The 27,280-nt window shown below is 34.8% G+C and overlaps 1 protein-coding gene across 1 annotated transcript in view; it reads right to left on the bottom strand.

The window, feature by feature from the left end:
* The window catches only part of LOC149769644 (hepatocyte growth factor receptor-like), a 167,868-nt gene that overhangs the window by 77,961 nt on the left and 62,627 nt on the right, over positions 1–27,280 (bottom strand). Inside the window, exons 5-8 of the mRNA XM_089949788.1 lie at positions 19,329–19,440; positions 17,596–17,758; positions 9,368–9,458; positions 3,553–3,664 (exon numbers count right to left, since the gene is read on the bottom strand). Of these exons, the coding sequence (XP_089805914.1) occupies positions 3,553–3,664; positions 9,368–9,458; positions 17,596–17,758; positions 19,329–19,440 (478 nt within the window). The remainder of the gene's footprint in view (positions 1–3,552; positions 3,665–9,367; positions 9,459–17,595; positions 17,759–19,328; positions 19,441–27,280) is intronic.

Below are 27,280 nucleotides of genomic sequence, written 5' to 3'. Positions count from 1 at the left end.
TCAGGGAGTAAAAACGGTAGAATTCAAACGTTGTGATAACTATCACGAACACACAAAATTGCACATTACTGCCACTGCTTTTCTAGCATCTTTGACGAGCTTCACAATTTTGTTCATTATTTGAAATATTTAAAGTTTCCAATGGCAAATAATTTCAATTCCCAGGGAATTTACTATTACGGTTTTCCTTCATTTTACAGCACGTTTTAATGATCGTGTGAACATTAGAGCAAGTTCTGAGATGGCTAAACCAAACGTACTGAATTTTAAAACAAGTGCACACTCAGAAAATTGGCTGAGTGGTCTAAAGCGTTCACCGTTCCGAACCACTGCCATCTCACCTCTGTGTGCGTGGGTTCGAGTCTCAGGCTTGGCTGACGTTTGTACGTGAGAAAGCTTGTCTGTAGTTGCTCGTGAGTCGGTGGTTCTTCCCGGGATTTTCCAGGGTTCTTCCTCCATCACTTATACCAGCCGCCATGTATAGGCGACCTTGTGCTGAAAAATGGCGATAAACACTACAAGAACAACATTAGTTTTTAATGATCATATGACATTTGGACCAGGTCTGAGCTGATTCAACAAACTTTCTGAATTGTATGACCAGTGTTCACTCAGAAAGGTCATCTGATTTGTCATAGCTTTCACGCAACATCCAAGCTTTAAATATGAACGAGACTTGGAAATTACAATGAAAGTACTTCAAATAGCAAATTTGTCAAACTAATGGTCCAGGAATTTGCTGGTTATACACTTGTTTGTAGACAAAAAAGATCTGCGTCGAGCGGACGAATATAAACTCAAATTGTAATGGTTTGCATCAGCGGGATCAGGCTTAGACGGGATATATATCTATTTCACTAATGTATGAAACATATTTTGAGAATTCTCCACAGATTGTTATCCGAAGCGACGTCGTCCGTCTTATTGAAATGCTTAATTACGTAATAAAACAATGACAGTTTCCATGGAAATGATTGGGTCTATTTATCAGGAAAATAATTGTGTTATATTTTTTATGCCATTTACTCTATTTTATCCCTGAATTGTAATGTAGCTTAGCAATTTAGCAACAATGAGAACAAATAAAAGATGTGTACATAATTTATTTAAAATTCTGGCTCTGTGGCTCCTGTTCTAATCCTACTCACTGGTGATAATATTAAACATATAATGTTGACATGACAATGCATATCTAATAACGAATAGTACATAGGCTACGTATAATCGAATAACAAAATCAGTATTCGTTTTTGCAATAACTTTCTTGAGGTGCTAGTTGTTGGGGATTTCTTGGCTGCTATAAGATAAATATTGAAATAATAAAGACCTCTAGAAATACAGTAACAACAATAACCTTTCAAAGAATAAAACAAACACAGTGGACAATACTATTTTCATGAATACAATTGACTTATCGAAAGACCTGATGAATAATAGTCATTCTACAAATACTTGCAATAGACCTCTAAAAAGACTTGATGAACAATAATAATATCACGAATACAATAGGCCACATGAAAGACTTAATGAATATTAATAATTGTTCCATGAATATAATAAATTTCTTGAAAGACCAAATGAGCAATACTATTTTCATGAATACATTATACTTCTTCGTCAGTCCATGATTTCAAGAATTGAAAAATACGAAGTTCTAACATTATGAAAATAGTTATTCATGAAAATAAATGAATTCATGGTTGTCTAAACTTAGATTAATAATGAAAATAAATGATTTATTTGTAGTCTATACTCAGATTAAACATGAATATAAATAAATTCGTGGTAGCATGCACTCAGATAAGTTACTAAAATAAATGAATTCATTATGATTAATCATGCAAAACGTGTATTCATGGTAGTCTACACACAGATTAAACATGACAATAAACAAACACATGTTAGTCTACACTCAGAATAATCTTGAAAATTAATGAGTTTATGGGAGCATACACTCATATTATTCATGCAAATAAATGAATTTATGGTAGTCGAAATTAAGATTAGTCTGAACAAAACTTAATTTGTAGTAGTCTAAACTCAGATTACTCATGAAAATAATTAGTTCATGGTAGTCTACACTCATATTAGTGATGAAAATAAATTAATTCATGGTCGACTAAACTCAGTTTAGTAATGGAAATAAATTTATTCACGATAGTCTAAGCTCAGATTAGTCAGAAAGATACAATAATTCATGATAGTCATAAAAATAACTGATTTCATGGCTGTCTATACTCAGATTAATCATGAAAATAAATATATTCATGGTAGTCTAAACAAAGATTAGTCATGAAAATAAATGAAGTCATTGTAGTATAGACTCAGATTAATAAGGACAATACATTAATTCATGGAAGTCTACATCCAGCGTAATGATGAAATAAATCCATGGTAGTCTACACCCAGATTAATAATGAAAAGAAAATATTCATGGTAGTCAACACCCAGTTTAATCTGGACAATGAATTAATTATTTTCAGCCTACACTCAGATGAAACTTGAAAATAAATAAATGAAAATGAATTCATAGGAGTCTAAACAAAGATTAATGATAAAAATAAATGAATTCATTTTAGTCTAATCTCAGATTAGTCATGCAAATAAATGAATTCATGGTAATCTAAACTGAGAGTAGTTATGAAAATAAATTAATCAATGGTAGTCTACACTCAGATTAGTTATGAAAGTAAATGTATTCAATTCATGGTAGTCTAATCTCAGATTAGTGATGAAAATAAATGGATTCATGGTATTCTAAACTCAGATTAATCATGACAGTAAATAAATTAGTAGTAGTCAATATTCAGATTCGTCCTGAAAATGTATGAATTCATGGTAGCCTAACTTGAGATGCGTGACGAATATAAGTAATATCATGGTAGTCTAACCTCATATTAGTCATTAAAATTCATCCACGTTAATGCTAAAAATAAGTACATTCATGGTAGTCTAGGTTCGGATTAATCACGAGAGTAAATGACTTCATGGTAGTCTAAACTCAGATTAGTCATTAAAATTAAATTCATGGTATTCTATACTTAGATTAATCATGAAAATAAATTAATTTACGGTAGCCTACACTCAGATTAATCCTGAAAATAAATTAATTCATAATATTATAAACACAGTTTAGTCATTAAAAATGAATTCATGGTATTCCACACTCAGATTAATCGTAACATTAAATAAATTCGTGATAGTCTATACTCAGATTAGTCTTGAAAATATATGAATTAATGATAGCCTAAATTGAAATAGGTGATGAAGATAAGTGACTTCATGGTAGTTTAAACTCAGATTAGTCATACAATAAATCAATTCGTGGTTGTCTACATTGAGATTAATCAAGAAAATAAATAAATTCATAGTAGTCTAAACTCAGATTAATCATGAAAACAAATAAATTACTGGTAATCTAAACTCAGATTAGTTAATCGTTGATATAAGATATCATGGAACAGAACTATCATGCATTTGATATCTAAATAAAACTCATGGAACGATTCTCTTAACACATATCCGGAGAACTGTAATTGCAGAGTGACTTACTTTCCTCCCCAAGACCAGATTGTTGTCAAGGCAACTATTGATGTCAGAAGTGCACGTGTTGTTGTTGATGCACCAAGTGCATGGAAAATTACTCTGTGTGCAGCTTGTGCATCTGGACAAATATATAAAAAGTTCATTTGTTAAGATAATAAACCTACTCATCATAATTAATCCCATGACATAAACAGAAACAAGAAATCATTTCTAACCCCGTTTCCCGCTTGTTTTGCATAGATGGTACGTAAAAACATGTTCTATATAACTTATGTTCGACCACTTCCTTCTTTAGCTCAACACATTTTGTTTTGCGAAATGAAAATGTATTAGAAGAAAGAAAACAAATTAATCACAATATAAATACAAATATTAATTTTATTCATGACTCTATTTTCATTAACACCCGCGATAATTCGTACCTGAATAAAGCGTGAACCCCCTTCTAACACGAGTAAGAGTGTGGATCCCACTTTCTCTTCGTAACAAATGTCAAAACAGAACTGACCGTTATTTGTTGAATCAGAAGAAACCCATGATCAAAATTGGTTAAAAGCCTGATAGGTTCATGTTATCATTGAAAATGGCGGTTAGTATCCAGATATTTGAATCAATAACATAATATTCTCCTCTCAGAATAAAAAATCATGTTTATTGTTAAATTTTGTATCCCAAAACAATTTTGCGAATTCCTATCAGTGCCAACACTTTGAGAAAAAATAGCAATGAAATAAGTTTTGTCAAGCCAAATTCGTGTTTTTGTCATATATTTTAATTGTGATGTGATGTGGTTTTGATTTTTAACGTAGCTTTGACAATTTTTCAGTTATATCGCTACTATGTCTGCAATGTGCCAGTCTATAGCTGTGTCTAGCACTGGGGCATCATGCCGCAGATATGTAGCATGATGTCCCACCCAGTCACATTATCCTGACACCAGGCCGACCAGTCCTAACACTAACCTCTTAATGCTGAACGCAAGCGAGGCAGCTGTTAGTACCATTTTTGTAAGTCTCTGGTATGACTCGACCGGGGATCGAACCCACGACCTTCCGGACGCTCTAACCACTAGACCAACGGAACGGTTATATTTTAATTCAGTTTTAGTGAAATCGTCATACATGTGAGATGCCCTCTTATATTCAAAAGTGAAAAATGTCAATCAACCATCTCAGCTATGTCCGACACTGTTCTCAGAGCCTCAATAACTGCCACTTTCGTTGTGATATCTTTTTTGAGGAAGCATTTGTTGTACTTATATAGTCAATTAAAATCATACCTTATCTGTATTATCATTGTAAGTATTTCTTTTTATTCAAGTAAAAAAATTTAATGTAATAAAGAAAAAATCAAATTCATGTAAATGCTACCTGATTAAGAGCTATCGGTCACAGTCATGTGCCAGGTCAACTCATTTCAATATAGCACTTGAATACTGTTATATATATTACTTTGCAAATAATAATTAAACTACATTAAAGTATCGTAGTCCTTCGTAACTGTGCTCAAAGATATCAAGACAACCAAGCAAAAGTAATGTTTGATATATACTAATTATTAAGGAGAAGAGAGTTCCTAACATACATTACTCAATTGACACTGTGAGAATTGCTCAGTGATGAGTAGAAGTTCATTATCACTGGCAATAAAATAATGCCTTAATATTTCACTCATACAACAAATTGTAAAAATCAGGTTTCATGCTTAACGATTTTTGCATGAAAGAAATGTCTGCAATTTTTGAAAAAAAAAATTGTTTTGTTGACGAAAAGTATCGACATTATACATAATGTAGCTGCAGGAGTTTGATGAGGCGGCACACATGTACGTGATGCGTTGAATCCTCTTGGTGGTAGTTTTTCACGATCATTCGGAGATTTCGTTATCTTGAAAATATAGGGAATTTACATCGTTAAGCGAACAATTTCAGAATAGAAAACTCTTCAATGGCCACTATTATCAAATACGAGTATAAATCAAGTATTCGGACGTTAAACAGCGCTGCTACCTCCCTGTACAAGGTCTGTTCGATGTCTAAGCAGAATGACATTCCTTCTTCATATTTCAGAGGTATCTCGGTAATGAATATCCTCACATATAGTGAGGTCGATATTTCTGAATTCCGTTGTACACAAGTGGTCTAGGGATAGATGTAATACGTTCACAGTTACGTGTGTGTTACAGGTATGCACAACGGTATATGGTCCTTCTCGTGAATACATGCATGTGTTTCTGCATGATATGTTCGCAGTTAGGTGTGTGTTGCTGATGTACACAATAATATGCGATCCTTCTCATGAATACATGCATCTTTCTTCTGTATTTGCATATGTCCATAGTAATGTGTGTGTTACTGGTATACATAATGTTCCATGATCCTACTCATGAATGCATGCAAGAGTATCAGCATGAATTTATCACAGTTGTGTGTTACTGCTATTCCCAATGTTACACGATCCTACATGCGTGTGTGTGTGTGCATCATATATCCACGGTTAGGTGTGTGTTCCTGGTGTAATGTATCTTTGTTAGCCAAGGTTCCGATATGTGAATCCTATCTACACCTTGGCAGATTGAGCAAACATTGTTATTCTTTAGGTCTGTAGATTTCATTGGAATTATAATTATCTATCAACTGGTCCTGGCAACCGATCGTTACATATGTAACCTATTTTCGAGGCACATATTCAGTGGTACAAATTCTTTGGGTACCGCTCCGGTGGCCTAGTGGTTAGAGCATCCGCCTCGGATGCGGGAGGTCGTGGGTTCGATCCCTGGCCGATTCATACCAGAGACTTAAAATATGGTACTAACAGCTGCCTCGCTAGGCGCCCATCATTAAGAGGTTAGTGTTAGGACTGGTCGGCCTGGTGTCAGGATAATGTGACTGGATGGGACCTCATGCTACATGTCTGCGGCATGATGCCAGAGTACTAGGCATCATTATAAACTGTCACACTGCAGACATCGTAGTGATATAACTGAAAAAATGCTAAAGCTACGTTAAAAATAAAAATCACATCACATCGCAAAAATTCTTTGAAACGTTTGCTATAATTATGTAATAATGTACATGTTGTAGTGATAATATGATTGCAATACGGATATGTAGATGTATGCACTTAATGCGTTCATGCAACAATAACGGTGATCTGTGTCAAGTACATAACCAGTGTCAACACTAAGCAATTCAATTATTTGAGACTTAAATTATCATCAAATAGTTTTAAGTTTAAATTAATTTGAGCTCATAAGATATTCTTAATCGTTTCATAGACAAGCCCTTTAGTAGTCAAATACTTATTTTTATGTATTTTATGTATTTACAATGTTGTCATTGTATACCATGCAAACTGTTTTGTTTACAATACGATACACAGCACACCATACAATATACGAATTGGTTACATTATATACCGTGTCTGTATCGATTGGTTGAACTATGCCACGTAGTGTCCGGGACGGTTATAAATAGGTGTGGGAGCCAAAATTCAAAGTGACCAAAAAAAACCAAAGTATCAGGTCAGTAAATGTTCGCTCTTTAAAAATAGCACATGATAAATATCAAATAAACAAGACTAATATATTTATTTCAAAAATGGATTGTAACAGACGTATCAGGACAGAGATGGTAGCTTTCCCTCACCTAATTAATCCAGTTGACTTTATTAGAGATACAGTAAACGAGTTGTACGCAATATCAGTAGCTCTTATTTGTTCATTTTACAATTATCAAACATTCTTATAACCACCCTCAGGCCACCTTCGTTTTACGTTTTCTAACACAACACTCTCCGTTCTTATTTATACATATCCAGATGACTTTAAGGACATATAGGGTTCTTACATTGGTATACACAATATTATATGACCCTAATCACGAATACATGCGTGTATATTTGCATATAGTAACGTATGATAACATGATCACTGCTAGGTATACACAATGGTAGATGATCCTACTCGTAAAGAAATGCATGTGTAAATGCATGATAGCTTCAGAGTTAGGTATGTATTACTGATATGCACAATTCTATATGATTTTACTCATGAATACATTCAGGTCTCCGGGCTGTGTGCAATAAAGCCCTCACTTTTACTGATCACTGCCATCTGGCCTCTGTCCAGTTGGGTTTGAAACTCTGACTCGGCTAAATTGGGTACGTGATAAAGGTTGCCAGTAGCTTCCTATAGCTCCGTGGTTCTTACCGGTGTTTTCCCAGGAACTTTCCACCAGTCATAGTGGCTAACATGTAAAGCCTATTATGTGCTGAAAATATGTCGTTAATCCTACAGCAGTTCGAATACTTGCATGTTTTATCTGCATGTTATGTTCACAATTTTGTGTGTGTTACTAGTATACACAATGGTGTATATTATCCTACTCATGAATATTGTTATGCATATCGAATTGGTGTTGTGTGCTAGATTTCCCATGGTTATATGCTATAGCAATTTATTTTGGATAGCATAGTTGTCTTTTGTCCAACATTGAGAGTAGAAGTTTGGCGTAATTGACAGTTTATTTGTTTGGGGACATCAAAACGTTCAAGGTTGGAATGTATTTGGAACACTACTGGAATTATTTCAGAATAATCTATACTCTTTTTCTTTGTGATAGAATGTTTATAAATACTTGGATTTATTTCGCAGTACTGTTAGTTCTTTGTAAATTTTCACTTTGTATTCTATGAAAATAAATTATTTCTTGAATTTTACAAAACTGGTTTGCTTCCGATCTGTTCTGTTATTAAATGTAAGACCATTTAATTGTAACAATTCATACATGTATATCTGCATAATACGTTCACAATTATTTGTGCGTTTTTTTTTTTAGGCAATGCTGTATGACCCTGCTCATGAATGCATTCACGTGCATCTGTTTGATATGTCCACAGTGAGGAGAGCATGAGTTGTACACACACTGTTATATGATCTTACTCATGAATACATGCACGGTTATCTGCATGAAATTTTCACATGTGTGCGTTACTGTGAGAAAGCTTGCTAGTAACCTGCAGCGGGTCGGTGGTTCGTCCATGGTTTTCCCCAGCTTCTTACTCCACCAGTCATATTGGTCGTCATGTATAGCCTATACTGTGCTGTTTACTTGAGACCCACAAAAACATGAATGAATGCATGGATGATCTGCTTGGTATTTTGACAGTTGAGTGTGCAGTACTGGTTTATTCAATGGTATTTGATTCTTTGTATGAATACATGCATGAATTGTATACATAATATGTTGACAGATAGGTGTTTCTTGCTGGTTTAAACGACGGTATTTCGTCCTATTCATGAATACATGCGTGTGTCCTCACTTTGGTACCTGAATTCTTATAGATCCATTAGAGTGGGGTTAGAGCTATTTGGGTGCAACTGTTAGTAGGAAAAAATGAAACAAGGCTGCAGAGTTAGCCACAAGGGGCAGTCAAAATATACCTGGATTATATTGTGGTATATTACACATGCAAGCGGATAGTTGGACTACCTTTGACAACTTCACAATAATTTCTTTTTCTGGACGGATAAACACAAACAGGATAAATAGGGCTGGAAAATGGGCATGACTCCAACTCCCCAAATCAGTATGGGTGTACATCCTCACTGCTACTGTATTTTTATGGCCGCTCCAGAATTTATATATTGTTAGCACCCACGTGTAAGAAACAGGTGATCTGTTATGTTCACGTCCCATAATACAACAATTTACTCAGCCTAGAAGGGCTGTTGTTAGTAAAAGGGCACATATATGTTTTTTTGTTTTTTTTTAAGGTGACGTGGTCAAAAAAAATAAACTAGCTGACATAAAGCTACTTACGATGTGTGGACACTGCAGTAGACGACGATGACGAAAGTGTCCCAAATGCTCCTCGATATGTGCAACAGAGAAAAATTCATCACAATATGATCTGAAGAAAAATCAGACAAGTTACAAGTTTTATTCAAACAAGAGCATCTGCGAATATTGTGTCTTATAAATTGTATTCTAACTAGATAGACAACATAAAATAATGTTACATAAGCCTTATCCTAACCAAAGAAATAAGGAATACTGATCGGATAGGTAATTAGACAAGATATGGCAGTATTCAAAATAGGTACACTTGCAATTGTCTCATGACAAGTCTTATTCTAAATAAGGAAACTTTGAATACTGTGTATTATAAGCAACATTTTAACTAGGAAAACTTTGAAAACCATGTCTCACAGGTTTTACAAACTAGGGACACACGAAAACTGTAAATTATAAGAGGACTTGTTCATACCGGGATACAAAACATTGTTTCCTAAGCCTTGTTATAATACGGATCAAATGACACACTGTGTTATGAGTTTTGTTCTAACAAGGGTATACTGAAATACTGTCTCACAAGCTATGTTCAAAAAAGGGAAACTTGGAATATTGTGTCGCAGAAGCCTTGCTAATTGTTGTGCAACATGGGATACAGTACTATGTCTCATAAGCATTATTCTTAATATAGAAACTTAGAAGCTGTCTCATAAACCTTATTTTAAGATCACATGGAAGAATACATTGTGTAAGTGTTGTTCTAACGTGGTTTTATATGGACAGATATTTACCATAACCATACTTATCAGGTAACATGGACTAATAGGTAGCATACACATTAGAGTGACATGGAATACTCTTTCTCTCACATTCCTTATTCTAACTAAGTTTAAATGAAATTCTATGTCACATCCATTTCTATAATCATTTATACAACCAACGTTGTAAAATATCCTGATTTCATTGCGATAAAGTTTATTGAACTCATCCGATACTGAAGTTGACATAAGCATATGCTCCACGTTTGATCAAAGTTGGATCAGAAATACAGACTCCTGAGTGATGACAGAATCTACCATTCCGATGTAAGATAACCTCATTAGCATATATATATATATATTCATAACACCTGTATAAAGCATAACTATATCCATATCTCCTGTATAAAGCATATTTACGTCCATATCTAATGCATAATATATATATATATATATATATATATATATATATATATATATATATATATATATATATATATATATCCTGTAAAAGCATTTCTACATCCATATCTCCTGTACAAAATATATACATAGCCATATATCCTGTATAAAGCATATTTACGTCCATATCTCATGCATAAAATATATCTACATCCATATATCCTGCATGACACATATATACGTCCATATATCCTGTATGCTATATATATATATATATAAAGCATATCTAGATCCATATATGCTGTATAAAATATATCTATATCCATATATCCTGTACTAGCATAAATATTTCCATATCACCTGTATACAGTCTATATTTATATTCATATCTGGTGTATAGAATATATATATATATCCATATAGCCTGGTAAATGCATACATATATCCATATCTCCTGAATAAAATATATATATATATATATATATATATATATATATATATATATATATATATATATATATATATATATATATATATATATATATATATATATATATATATATATATATATATATATATATATATATATATATATATATATATATATATATATATATATATATCCGTATCTCCTGTACATATATATATATATATATATATATATATATATATATATATATATATATATATATATATATATATATATATATATATATATATATATCCGTATTTACTGCATAGAGCATATCCATATGTCAACTGATCTACCATAATAACCCTGAATAATGCACATCGATATCATATAGTGTATTATATCAGTTGTTGTATATGTCATACCATATCCGCTCCTGTATAAAGCACATTCATTATATATCAGACATTCCTGTTTATGGGATGTACCATACCAAGAAATGCATATAGATGTCGTGAAATGTACCAAACCACTCAATGTATGAGTCACATCCGTGTCATGTGATGTACCATATCTGTCCCTATATCATCCATGATATAAGACATATTTATGTGATGTGTACCATGTCAGCCATTGTTCAAGGCATATCAATGTCATGTGGTGTACCATATAAGCCCGTGTATAGACATATAATCTATCACAATAGCCACTTTATGTCCAGTGGTGTACCATAATAGCCCGTGTATAGACATGTGATCTATCACAATAGCCCCTCTATGTCCTGTGGTGTACCATATTAGCCAGTGTATAGACATATGATCTATCACAATAGCCCCTCTATGTCCTGTGGTGTACCATATTAGCCAGTGTATAGACATATGATCTATCGCAATATCCCTTTGTATGTCCTGTGGTGTATCATATCAGCCAGTGTATAGACATATGATCTACCATAATAGCCCCTCTATTTCATGTGGTTGTATCATACTAGCCCGTGTATAGACATATGATCTATCACAATAATCCCTCTATGTCATGTGTTCCCAGACATCTGCTGTATCAGATGTGCTGGAAAGGCTGGACATTGTAGTTTGAGCTTGAGACTTCAACTGTGTTTCCACTATCAGACGCTTAAAAACGATCTTTCACATGCAACTTTATTTGTGATTGGTCAAGAAAAACTTCAGTATCAAGACTCAAGATCAACCTGTTATAGGAGGTTAGTTCCCTTGAGAAAGAATAATAGTATAAAATATATTGTAAATCATGGTCACTGATAAAAATCCATGCTTGTAGATTATATCTTTGATTTAGAATGTAATTAACACTGATGCAAAACAATAAGAACATATGGGCCTATGATTGCTTAAGGCACTATCTACCGATGTCAGCAAAGAATTAATGAATGAAGGCGACTGCAAATTGTAGGTAATCGTATCATTTTTATTTCACTTTCATAGCTGTATGATTGACAAAAGTATATGAAATAAAGTATATTGGCTTTAATATTATCTTATCATTCTAATAATGTATTTCACGTTTAAATGACACTATGTATCCAACAAAATAGACAAATCTAATTTATTCACATATACACACTCCAACTTGAATTTAATTATGCTTTGAAAATTTATTCATTTTCTGGATAATATATAATATAAAATAGTGTGTGTTGCGCAATCTTCTGAAATCAAGGGAGGTAACTACATCAACGACTTTACACAATCTGAACGGAGTTGTCTCCATTCATTGCCTGTATCTTTACATAAGAGAATGAGATCCAATTTTCGTACCAGTAAGAAAAGGCCGATTTCCACGAATATTACAAAACATTACAATCACGATAGAAAATGCACATGATCTACATTAATAGCTCCTCTATGTGTTGCCAGACATCTGCTGTATCAATATGTGCTGGAAATGCTGGACACTGTAGTTTGAGCTTGAGACTTCAACTGAGTTTCTGCTATTAGCCAAATAGAGACGATTTTTCAAACGTAACTTCATTTGTGATTGGTCATGAAAAATTTCAGTATCAAGACTCAATATCAACCTGTTATAGGAGGTTAGTTCCCTTGAGAAAGAATAATAGTATAAAATATATTGTAAATCATGGTCACTGATAAAATCCATACTTGTAGATCATATATTTGATTTAGAATATAATTACCACTGAAGCAAAAGAGTAAGAACCTATGAGCATATGAGTCGTCAAGGCACTATCTCCTGATGTCAGCGAAGAATTAATGAACGAAGGAGTCTGCAAATTGTAGGTAATCATATCGTTGTTATTTCAGTCCCATAGTTGTATGATTGACATAAGTATATCAAATAAAGTATATCGGCTTTAATATTATCTTATCATTCTAGTAATGTAGTTCACGTTTAAATGACACTATGTATCTAACAAAATAGACAAATCTAATGTATTCACATATCCACACTCCAGTGAAATGCTTACAGTCGTTCTCGATAAAAACCTTCAATTTATTTTAATGTATGTTTCTCGGTAATCATTGTCTGATAGTGTCACAAATGTTTCATGCAAGCCATATTGCTATTTGAAATGACAGGGAGCTCAAAATCTGCTAGAATGAGTTTTCCTCATAGGCATCCATTTACAAAAAAAATAAATGATATCGACTTTTACAATTATTTATTGTAACCATATTTAATAGAAGAAATTGTTTCATTTGTATAGACGGAAAGGTCTAAACGGTTCAGTCCGCTAATTCTTATTCCACTGAACATAATTTTGAAATGTTAAAAATGCTAATATGTTATAATGAATAATTGTATCATTCGGTTAGCATACCACACAAACATCCATCCATTGGAAACTAGGAGACAGTTTGTTCACACTTTACATATAATGGTCGCTATAGTACATTAATTTACGTTTCGAAATATATAACTGAAACAAAAAAGTAAGTCAATTTACTAATCAAAAGGTTCATCTCACAATATTTAGTCCTAAATTTTTGTAATATACTGGCTGATGGTTCTCTGGCTGTTATATACTTAGTGTCTAATACCTTCATACCAGAATGCCTTCTTTCAAATTTCGTTAATCCCGATGATACGATTTTAGGAAGTCTAGATTTAATATCAGTTGGCATTTGTTATAGTAGATAATCGTAAAGTGAATATATCTGAAAAACCTCAATCATTGATGACTTCTGTAAACTTTCATAGAGTTCCGTTATGAACTTTTTGGGAAGTAATGTGACATTTTCTATTTTTCGCAACACCGGTATTTGAAATGCCATCATAAAAAATGCTTTATCTTAAAATTATTCAAATTTTATAAAGCTATGTTTGAGAAATCATTTGAAATGTTCTTCTATGCTTTTATATCTATATTTTTAATATTTGGTATTCTAGAAGGTGGATAAGCATAATTGCCACAGTTTTGACAGGACCTGATGCCTTGCGTTTGAAATTAACCAGTGAATGATATTATCCAGGGCAAGGGTGCTGATGGTACCGGTTGGTTTGTAATGGCTGAAACAAATGAATAAATGGCCTTCTATTGGTCACTGCCTACAACAAGCCACATGCAATAATAAAAGGCTTCCTACTGGCCACTGCCTGCAACTGGCCACATGCAAAAGTACAGGGCCTTAGATTGGTCACCTGCTAACTACTAGCCAGGTGAAAAATTAGTCAACCCATAAATCAGGGTTAAGACCTATTTTATTAATTACTCGTGCGTTTCAAACAAACATAAAAATCTTTCTTAACTGGCTGAAGTTTTTTATGGAAAAATACTCGTTCCCCCGCCATGTTTTCAGGTGACTGAGTTAGCAATTGTGAAATGAACTGAACAGAACATGATGATGATGAATTATTTGGCACAAAACATCAATTACGTTTGGGATCACAAGAAGGAAAGTCATAACATGCCTGTCCTGCCTCAAACCAAACCAAGAAACAAAGCATTGTAGAGAGTATAATTTCTCCTATTACATCGCTTTCTTCTTCTTCTTCTTCTTCTTCTTCTTCTTCTTCTTCTTCTTTTTCTTTTTTCTTCTTCTTCTTCTTCTTCTTCTTCTTCTTAGGGTAAAACTAATGTCATGCTGTGGAAACCAGTTTTCAGTCAGTGACCCTGACCTTTAAACGAAATTTTCAATAGGCCTTTTCATTATCTGAAGAGCAAACCACCCATAATGTCGCAATATACATTGTATATAAGGCGAGAATAAAGCAATCCGATTCGTTTCCGATTTCGGAGTGAGTCACATTTGTTGTAATTAAATTGTTTATTATGTTTTACTAGACTTGTTTTTTTTTTTGCTTTTTCACTATTGTTTTGTTGGTGACCATAGATTGGTAACAATACATAGGTACAACAGTAGAAGCAAATGGAAACTCTTTAGCAGGATACTAGAGCAAAAGGGGAATTACTATGTCTGGTAAACACACGCACTGTATGTCAATTGAATACAAGCTGATTCCATTTTACTTATTTCCTCAATATCTTAACTGCAAAGTGCTGAAACCATATCTGATATTATTGTATAATAATAAGTTTTTCAAATTAGCTCCTGCGTTTCAAGATGGCCAGTGTCGTCTCCTTGTTGGAAATCAAATCCGCTCCATTTTCATTTAGGACCAGCGAGACATCATAGAACGTCTTTTAGTAAAATCCCATTTTGATGTGACCATCCATTCCGGAGAAATAGCAATGCGATTTTAAAGATGGCTCCTATGGTGGCCATGTTTGACATCAGATCGACACCATTTTTATTTTGGGTCAATTATGCATCATCAGAAGTCTTTTAGTGAAAACCCCATATCGACATATCCATCCATGCAGAAGAAGTTACATTAACAATTTTTCAAACTGTTTCCCATGACGGCCATATTTGACATCAGCTTAGTATATGTTTCATCTGAGAATAACTAGACATTCCTAATAAATCGTTTAGTGAAAATCGCATGTTGATATGAGGATAAATACAATAGCCCTTAGTCGACCGACCCTATTTTTGTTTATTGTTTAGTTGATGCTTCATATGAAATGTTTCAGAGCAACAAAAACCCAAGCAAACAATACAAAAACGTTCGTACAAACCGTCCAATCGCAATTTTTCAATGTTATCAGAACCATATATATTTTGTTTATTTGGTCTTATATTCCTTTCAAGGGCAGTAATGATAACAATATTAAGTATTGTTGAATGTGGATCAGAACCGTTTACATTTAGGACTAAACATACATCAAAAGAAGTCTTTCAGTGGAAATACAATAATGAAATAGCCATGCATTCAGGAGGAGTAGAGATAAGATTGTCAAGACAGCTGCCCTGGTGGCCTTATTAGAAATCTGATCGGTAATTTTTTTTAGGACCAACAATACATCTTTTACTGAACATTTCATGTTGATATAACCATCCATGTATAAGGTGTAGCGAGAAAATGATTTTCAAGGATTTTATGATTTTTCACTAGAACTTGACAATGATCAATTATCACTTTCGTGTCTCATTTGCAAAAATGACATATTTTCATTGTTAATTATTCTTACGTTTCAAAGCATGTGTCTCTTGCTGTTCACGTGATTATCTCATTACCTATGAATAATTAATTTCCTTTTCACATGAACTGTCAAGTTGAAAATATATATTTACGTTATAATTTGTAAAGACTATATTTTTATTTATGACTGACCACATTAACTTTTTTACTCAAAGCCAATGACCAATCTTTAACCAAAACTGTAATACACATTTTCAATGACATTGGCCCAAAGGGCAATGGAGGGATCAATCATAGTGTAGAATGAACTGTATTTTCTTCATTATAAACCAAGCCAAGTATCTTTTGAATATAAACTGACGCCAAAATCTTGAACAAGAAGCTTAACAAACTATTGATGATGCTGCCAGAGCTGCAATAGTGGTTACTATGTTTTGTTTCCCATTAATGTGGACTCGAAAGTTAAAATATTGGCTTGGGTAGAACAAAAACAGAAATTGGTGCATATGAAAAATTTGACTAAAACTTCAGTTACACTAGGGAGCTAAATAATCAGGCATTTAGATCATGCAAATAATTGACATAAATCATGACAACATTTTTTAATTTTTTTTATTATCAACACTATGTACAATTTAAAGCATATTGTTTTGTTTCAAACAGTGAGACTCGTACAACTATATTTTTTTTTTGCAAGCTGTCTAGGACATGATATACATGGCTAATGTGTCATTTATAAACGTGTGAAAATTGTAGGAAAATATGGGTCCCCGCAAAAGAATTGTAGATCTTAACATATAAAAATCTAAATCTAGCCCATGACCCATGGGATTTTTAAAAACAAATATCATTGACTAGTTCTGTCCTCTTCAAATCAGGCGAAGTGAGCTAATATTAATTTGTAACTGTAAAGACAGTCATTCAGTTACATCAGTGGTGTCTAAAATTGATTCCTTACAAACATTCAGTTGCCTCAGCTATGTCTGAAATTGCTACCCACACAGCGAACCAAAAATATAAAGACTACAATTTTGGTCCACACATTGTCAAGAAATTGTACCATTTGTATCAATAAATGCTGGCATGAATTATTTAATTTTTTGAAACTTAATTGTCAATACATTGCCTCAAGAACAATTGTAATAACAAAAGTCAAGCTTCCACTCTGTTGAAACATTCACTGTATGATTATCAGTACCAACCTTCCCCTGTTTGGACTGGTGGCAGTTGGTTGGAATTCGGGGTATTACATGTTATTTTCCGGCCATCTATCACCTTTGGTTTTGTCTTGACACTGATATTTCTACTGCTGAACACACATTGACACCTCCGGGAAATGCGCTGAACATCATAAAATGCTCTCAACTGAAATTAAAATCATTGAATATTAGCATACCGAAAACGTGGCATAGCCGCCAATCAATAACTATTATTAATGATAAACAACCATGATCTATTGATAAAAAAAAGATACAGAGGAATTCAGAATATGTCTGCTACTTTCTTAATGTTGAAACCCATTTTGATATTCTTGAGCCAACGCAGACGCAGGGATGGATTTTGACCAAGACTGCTATGCTGGTCTGAGTGAGTTTCATATCTGCAAGATTCTCATTTAGAACCTGGTAGACATCATATGAAGTATTGACGCAAAATCATCATGTTAATGTGACTGTTATAAGAGTTTCAAACCCATCTGACCAAATCATATGTACATGGAAACAAATAGCATTATCACTCACACCACAAAATGCACTAAAACGAGAATATGGCAGGATAAACGTATTCCTGCTATTACTGCCGTTAGGCCTAATGTCCCACCATTTTGCAAGAAAAATACTATAACCGAGAGATGTCCCTACCACTTTTGTTATGTGACATTATAATTAGATCTCACACTGTGTTTACTTTAATATTTTTGGAGTGCTTGATAATGAGAGAAGTTACAATCTGCACTAACCGATAAGAAAAAGAGCACGATAGGTAAAGGAAAAAGCAAATGGATGGATATTCAATTTCTGCTGTTTGTAAATATTAATATAAATGCTATATTCATCCATATTACCAAACCACCATTATCCGTATGTAACCCCATCATCCGCAGATAGTTTGCACCATCTATATGTAGGCCTAATCATCTATATGTTGACCATGATACATGGACCCAGATCTTACATCATATAAACTGTTTGCTAAAATAACAAATGCCATCGATTTTGATATGATGGAGGACGGGCAGTCAGGTGGCATAACGCCGGCTTATGAAGTTGTGGAACACAGAAAATCGTCGGGTCGGGTAGAGCTTATAAAATCATTTGGTTAAAATCCAACAATCCTTGGTACAGTTATGATGTGGAAATTAATATTAGAAAAAGGGACAAAGCAGGGGCCATTACTCCTTTAAGAACTTTAAAAAGGACAGAAAAGGCTAGAAATCTAACCCTTTTAATATTTTATCAATAAAGAGCGCATACCAGATTTGGTCAAAGTCCAATAATTTTCAATAAAGTTAGGCTGGTGTGGTTACTGCAGGGATTTGAAACAACTTAGGTCAATTTAAATCTAAATAGATAGACCACATTAGGATCGAATTATGTATAGGTGAAAATTATTGTACGTTAGTACTATCATATCGTTGACTATCGTATGTCATGTGAGCCTTTTTTCCATTCTGATCCCCTTATCTTATGTGGAGGGCCAGTAATTCATAACAATAATAATAATAATAATAATAATAATAATAATAATAATAATAATATATTTTACATATAAATGAAATAAATGCTTAAATGTATGGGAACGAACAATTACAAGCATACTATTATCCTTGCAAATGCTGAAACCAGAGATTAAACATGGAATGCCAAGATGCACAAATTGTGCATGATTATTCCATAAGTTTCTGGCAGGAGTCAATAGCGTATGTAGGTATTACCTGTATGATTATCTGACGTCCTTTCTGCATATTGTCTGCAAAAACGTGACTGTTAGCGTTACATATATTGTCTAGCTCAGCAGCTTGAAAAGAAACAACTGCCACTCTGCACCTATAACAAAGAATATAACACATTCAGGTCAGATCTCGTGACCTATTTGATAAAACACAACCGGAGGCTTATGTGAAAGTATTTGTTTTATATTGAGATATTTGAAACTCGTCTATGTGTTGGAGAATCTCTATCCATCGTACTGTCTTAGCTCATGTATCTATGTGACAGATACCTGTTCGTAAAGGACATTTAAATTATATTTGTCACTGCCCTTGACGGATAAACTATTTCAATGCCTGGAGTGTCTTTTATAACTGGTTGCATTGATTTGTGACTTCATACCAACATGTACAAATGTGAACACCCTGGAATACCTGGTGCGGATAAAACATTGTACAGATAAATTATAAGAGTATAAAGGTCTTCCTCTTGCGAGCATTGGCATATGACAAGAACAATGGTACAAATAAATGGAAAGATTACATAGGTCATCGATTTGGGAGTATTTGTAGAGAACGTGCAGAATGGATACATTTTATCTACCTCAGAGCTGGTTTCTTTATATGGCATTCACAGTAACTATTTGGTTTAAATAAATGTGATGATTGACATAATGCTAAATATATTGAACGTAGGGTCCTGTTGCCATGTGGTTTTCGTCAGAAAAAATCTTATAACGTATGGTTCCTCCAACATGAAAATAGTATTGATATGACATTACAGTGGGAGTCAACAAAATATTGATGTTGCTCTTTCTTGGATCGTCGGTAACTGGATGCTAGATATTATACATCTTTGTGTTGTTAGTTGATGCTTTTTAGTAAATAACAGGTTGAAGAACATTATATCGCTGGGTTATAGATATTATTTAACCAGGTAATGGATAGTACATAATTATTTGTTGAATAGTAACGGAGTGTTTGTACTAGGTAACTGGTTGGTGGATATTAGACTATTGGGTACTGGACATCAGATACTAGTAATTGGTTTGTGGATAGTAAGTTAATGGTTTGCTTGTATATAACTTTGTGTTGATAGTAAATAATAGGCTGATGGACAGTATAGCACAGGTTGGTGGATAGTAGATCACTAGGCTCTGGATATTAGATCCTTAATCTCTGATAGTAGATAAGTATCTGCTGGATAGTTAATAACTTGTTGGTGCAAAGTACAAAACAGAGCGCTGAATTATTCGGTTACTATATAATGATACCATGCAATGGGTAATTTGATAGTACATACATGACTGGTGGATAGCAGATCACTAGGCGTTGAGAGTATATAATTTGGATAGTACATAGCAGGATGATGGATAATATATATCTGATTTGAGGATAGCACTGTACAATAATTGATTGATCGTTGGATACAAGATAACTGCGAATTGATAGTGATCAATACAATAGCAGATGGTATTTAACGGGATGATGGCTAGTGTTTTACCAGGCTTTGGATAGTAAATAAATTGGTGTTTGATAGTGGATAACTGATTGGTGAATAGTAGACATGTGAATATTGAGAGTAAATCACTGGTTGGAGGATAACAGAAACCTGGTAGCTGATAATAGACGACTGGTACTGGATAGTAGATACCTAGCTGGTATATAGTAGACCACTTGGTGTTGATAGGAGCAAAGTAGTACAAATAGTTTATAACTGGGTGCTGGATATGAGACAGCTAGGTGTTGGGTAGTAGAAAAATAATTACTGATATGTAAGGATTATCAGAATGGTAAGTTTGTTTTAACATGAAAGTAGAGGTAGGAATGGGGATAGTATAAACTACGGCAGAGATTTGAACTTTACAAGTGGAACCACATGTTGGTAAAGATGAGATAAAAAGATAGCTTTGAAATGACGCAGACCAAAATAAGTCCTTTCATTTAGAGCTCCAGCTGACTACCTCTAACCCATTAGATTAGATATGCCTGAAAAACAGAACCAAACAGACATGCTCAAGATGCAACGCATATGTCAGCATTTAAGTTGGTGAGTAGAGCCGTCATCACTTGCTACACGGTTAAAAACAAACGTTTAGAAATGGAGACTTAATATTAATTATTCATTTTTCCCCTTAACTTTCTTAATCCATTGTACACATGACTCCCGACTGTAATTCATTTAGCATGCAGGAAAACTTCTTTTTTCCTGGTTGGCTAACTATATAATCATATCCATTATATTTTCATCCAAAATAGAGCCAGCAGACCAAATGTTCTTGTGAAATGAATATTGTCACATGGTACTTCAGCTTTACAGCAGTCTATCACGTCGTTTGACATTTTGAAAAGAAAATTATACGTTTCACCATGGTGGCCTCATTTTAATATCCAGTTTGTCTCCATAATCTTTCAACACTTAGTTTCGAGCAATGTCCAACCTGAAAGTATCCATGTTAAGTACACGTTTTATCCTGTAAACATTTCGATCCTCCTTAATACTGGACTAATAAACAGCATTTCATTTAGAGGGCAAACCATTTCATATACCATGTTAAAGTGTTACGAACAGAAAGACTCTCCTGACAGTCACTTCATGCTACACGCAGAATAATAATACAGCTATGATGATAACAAGCTTCGCTAGATTTGGAGGCTTTCGTCAGTAGGCACTATACTATTGACTACACAATTCTGGACAGAAATGTTGCCACTTGTACTGCCAGCATTTTTATCATCCCAGCAAGCTAATTGTTAGTGCATTATTTATCAATTGTTTTGTGCCGTCGGATTCTGGTTCAGATGTTGAAACTAGATGAACCCAAGCACGCTGCGAATTGAAACAATAGGGTTTGCGGAGATTGTTTTCAGCCTCTGGACTAGGGTTGCATTCCTTTAGACAATTCTCTTGATGCTATCCCTTAATTATTAACTACAAGATTCTTGGTTGAGATTGAGGTTTTAAAAGCAATCTAGCATCTACTGGTTTACCCGTCTATTTCTTCACTGTATTGGCTCGGGTCATTTCCACCTGTGTCAGCTATTTTGCCAACAGTGATGTGATTGTCGACCTCTGAATGTTTTGAGACATTATTTATTAAATCGCCAAATATTTTTAGATATATATGATTTGATATCAATTATCCTTCATATTCGCAGTCTGTAAGGGTCGTGTACTGCAGCTTCCTAGAGCGGTGTGTCCTGTGATTACTCTGTAACAAGTAGCTCATGATCTGTAAGCGCGCCAAAAGTAGTTTCGGGTTTGATTTCATTTTGTACATTTAACAATGTATGAATTCTAGTATGGCTTATTTGTGGTGGTTGTTGTATTTTTAATTTGTCGTATATGCTTTTTCTAAGTTTACGTCCCAGATGTAAAATCGGGCATGGCCTACCACCCTCTCCACCTGTGCATTATGAAATTATGCTATATTTGTAACTCTTAGCACATTTTCAACAACATAATCAGCTTAGACAAAACTGTCTTTTATGTCATTGGTGTTAAAGAAGGCATACACCGTTTTGTTATGAGTTCTCTTTGAGCTGATAACAGGTCATCGACACGAAGGTTTTCCAGGCTGTTTCCAGTACCAGAATTGTTGCTGATAACCTATTTTAGGCTATCTAAATCTGGTTCATCTCCATCGGGTAGATTGTATTCATGATGTCTTCCCAACATAGAAATATAATCTAATCGTTGTGTTCCAATGCGTGTTTGGTGTAAAGTGAATCCTCAGAACCGTTGTTGTAAGCAATTTGTTAAGCATCAGAAACCAGAAAATCAGAAAACCAACGAAAACGATGGCATTGTGCCAGGCACAGCTAAGTTGACATTCATAATTGCTAGAAAAGGAGGGGCAGGTGTAAATGCAGATGCCAACCATACGATTGCAACATTTTTAGTTGCAACAGACTGTAAATCTTGAAGGAAATTGACTAACTTGCATTAACGACGCAGACATCTGGGGTGTCTAGAAATGGAAATGAGAAAACTAACTCTATATATAAGGGTATAGGAAAAGTTTCCACAGCCGGTATGGACACAATGGCCGAACCCAAATTGACTTTTTGCTGCTAAGTGAAACGAATGACGCAGACTCGGTCTCGCACTAAATATGGATAAATACCGACACATTAAGCACGTGCATACAAATATTTATGCAGACGTTGCATGCATATATTTAACACTAAAGAACTAATCACCAGTCACGATTTTTATTTCGGCAGTAGTGAGTGTGGATAGCATAGGGCAATATGGTTAATATGAGGAAAAACGGGATAGCACTATAGGGCAATATGGGAATTTAACATGGGGATATTTAACGTGGGTTGGACTATAGTGTGACAGTGGGTGGGACTATAAGGGACAAGGGAAAGTTTAACATAGGCTGGGCTATAACGGGACAAGGGAGACTGAACATAGGTTGGAACTGTCTAGGGAAAATATATTGGGACTGTCTAGAGACAATAAGAATTGAACAGGGGTAACGTAACGATGCTGTACACTGGCAACAATGTTGCAAGGGGCTGACCATAATAGGGAGGAATAGTGTGGCAGCGGGTTGACCTGAATATGCGTTACTCTAGAGCCAATAGAGACATAGATATACATGCGTGGTTGGAGACAGGGTTAGAGACATAGACAGACATATCACACAAATACATCAATATGGCAAAGAGGGAATACATATCTTTTCGAGGCACTATACTAGACATGAAAAGAGCCTTTGGATTTCTTCTTATTGTTCTTCTATTTTCTATCCTCTCCTCTTCTCTTCCACCAACTTCTCGTTTTCTTAATCACTTGTTTTGTCTTCTTCATTTTCTTATCTTTCTCCTTCTTTTCCTCTTCCTCCTCTTTTTTCTTTTTCTCATTCTCCTCTTATTTCATTATTTTCTCATTTCACGTTTTCATTTGTTCAATGCCCTTTTTTTCCTCCTTCTCCTCCTGTCCTGTTTGATGGGCTCTCTCAGCCTTTCTTTATCCTTCTTCAAATTATTGATCTCCATTTTCATACGGTGAGGGCTACAGTTACCATACCCCCGGTTGACAATCATCTCCTCCACCATGCCCAGGTCATCCACTACCCCTTCCAGTGTCTTCATTTTGTCAATATGGTTACAAGCGATCTCCATGTATTCAGTGTTGAATGACACGAATGAAGAACGATACACTTTATATACCTCAAACATGGACGTGAATAAAAACACCCCCTCTCACCAATTATCCATATCACATACCTAACATCCCCATAATGACGTGAGTTTACCTAAAAAAAGATTCTACAAGCCAACACACTAAAACCAACTTTTTGTGTTTAGGGACAAGTGTTTTTGTTAAGGGAAAACAAATATATACAAAAATGTTTACGCGCACGCATACAAATATACACACGTACACATGCACACAGAAACGTACATGCTCACACATACACATACACACAAGCGTACGCGCGCGCAACATACACATGTACACAAACACTATTTTTGTGGTTAGTGATAAGAATGTTTTGTTAAGGAAAAAACAAATACATACACACACAAACGTAGGTGCGCACACATGCAAACAAACACACACAAGCACACACATACAAACGTACGTGCGCACACATACATATACACACACAAACGTACGCGCGCACATATACATACAAATAAACATTGAGCAGAGGGTGACATCATGTTACTGGACACTGGGGAAATAATGGCAAGAATGTTGCAAGAGTATGGTAAGGGGCTGACCTGACTACTAGTTACTCTAGACACAATAGAGGTATACACTTAAAGACGTGGTTAAATACAGGGTCCGAGACATAGACAGAGCATAGAGATATTACACAAACATAGATTTATGAACATAAATCTATCACACAAACAATCATCGATATATGAACATAAATCTATCACCGAAAAAATTATAAAATTATAAATTTCTGAACATAAATATAAGACACAAAAAACCATAGATGTATGAACATAAACATATCACACCAACAAATCGACAATGGAGTGACCCTGAAAAGGGCCTTTACTGTTAACACCAATCAGTTAAGATAGAGAGCATCGCTCGGATCATCTTATCTGCATGAAATATCGTCTGACCTCTGGACCCTAGATTAAGACTCTCTTCAGACACCATTGTCTCTCCACATAGATTCTTCGTAAACAAAAGGCCGTATCCGTGATCTGGGTGGTAGCTCATGACGATTTAACACACATGGAATATTATTGGTTGAACACCATCGACGATACGAGGGTGGAAGATTCTACATTAGTCCACATCTTGTGACGAGAACAGGTGAATGGAATGAAGTGAACCAAGGTCATTTTTAGTGGAAGAGCGGATCGAAACGGAATGAGTTCTTTCACCAATCCTAACACTCGTTTCAAAATTCAGTTACAGTGCGGAGTTTGTCTTCCAATCCGAAGAGAGCTACCTGTGCCGTCACATTCACTATCTAGGGGAGTTTGCGTCTGTACGCAGTGAATCAATGCGTCCGAGTTAGAACAAGACGGAAACTACGAAGACGATGAATTGGGGTGCACCGGCTGTGGAGACGAGAAGTGATAACTTAGCAACGGCTACTAAAACAACCAAAGTCTTACTTCAAGAAGAGATTGATTTTAATTGGGATTTAGCAGATTTTCTCTCTTCACAAGCATTTGTTCCGGTATCAGTACCTTGGCATACAGAAGAATTAGAGAAAATTTTACAACAGCAGAAAGAAGCAAAACAAGCCTTTTTCATTCGACAGCAACAGTGAGAATAAGAATAGGTAAGAAGAAAACAAGATGAAGAAGCAGAGAAGAAATAGAGTATAGGAGAGAAGGTGTACGGTGAAAGTCAAACGGTAACGGTACTCTTAGACATTTTGGCAGAGTTAAGGGCTCTCAAAGAAAGGTATCAGACTTCTTTAATACGATCCAAGTGAAAAAGACCTTCCCGAGCCAAACATTCCAATACCGTTAACATTCCCACTATGCCTGAGATACCAAACCAAGCAATTTCTACCAAATCATCGCCAGCAACAGATCCAGACGTAGATCTTGGCCATGGCGAAGGGATAAGGCAGTTAAAGCTCATTGCCTCCCGTTTAAAAACCAAAAACCAAATACCCAACGGTCCTTTTCAGGGCCACCCAGCTCTTTCGAAAAGAGACTACTCCATGTTTGCCAAAATCAAATAAAACACAAATCACTTTCTTTCCCATGATGTACGTGTGTCAGTGTAAGTCCTAATTATTAAAATCAAATTATCAATCAAAACCAAAAGAAATTTAAGTTTTCTTTCTAGTATAATATCTGTGAAAATGTACAATCCAATTTCACAACACATCACCTTAAAAAGTTAATAGACTTCCTCTTAATCATTTCACTCTCTCTCTTTTTTGAATGTGTTCACTGTCACGGGTTTTTCCTCTTCTTCCTCACTCTCTGATATTCTTCATTTCCTCTCTTTCTATACGTGTCTGGGTTCTTTCTTTCGGCGGGTACCTATTTTTTCTGTTCGGAATCCTTCTCTTACTCCTGCTCCTGTTGTTTCTTAGGGCAGTCTGAATAACAATGTCAATTCTTTTGACAACGATAACTGTTTTATTGACTTGTCTCTTTTGACGCTTGTCTTTTTTTGACGTTGTGGACACTATGAAGACCAATGGCCTTTCGTCTTACAAATATAGCAAATATCTTGACTTTTGTCTCGAAATGAGGGGGACTAGTCCCTCGGCTTCTCTCAAGTAAACGTTAGTATGGCACGTCGCAAAGTTCTGAGAAGAAGTTCGATCTATGTTGGCTCTTCCGTCCTTCCGGTAGGATTGAGAGTGAAATGAATACTTTGAGGGAAGACACTAACAATTTGTATATGGAGGACACTGACCATACATTGATATAAAGGGGACTATTACGTTTAAAACTATTAAATACATCGTGAAAAGAACTATCATGAGGCAAGAGTCAGA

Source organism: Sinohyriopsis cumingii, unplaced genomic scaffold (genome assembly GCF_028554795.1).
Source record: "Sinohyriopsis cumingii isolate HCF-2022 unplaced genomic scaffold, ASM2855479v2 utg003356l, whole genome shotgun sequence".
In the NCBI taxonomy this organism is placed as follows: Eukaryota; Metazoa; Mollusca; class Bivalvia; order Unionida; family Unionidae; genus Sinohyriopsis; species Sinohyriopsis cumingii.
This window is presented reverse-complemented; position numbering and strand designations above follow the sequence as displayed.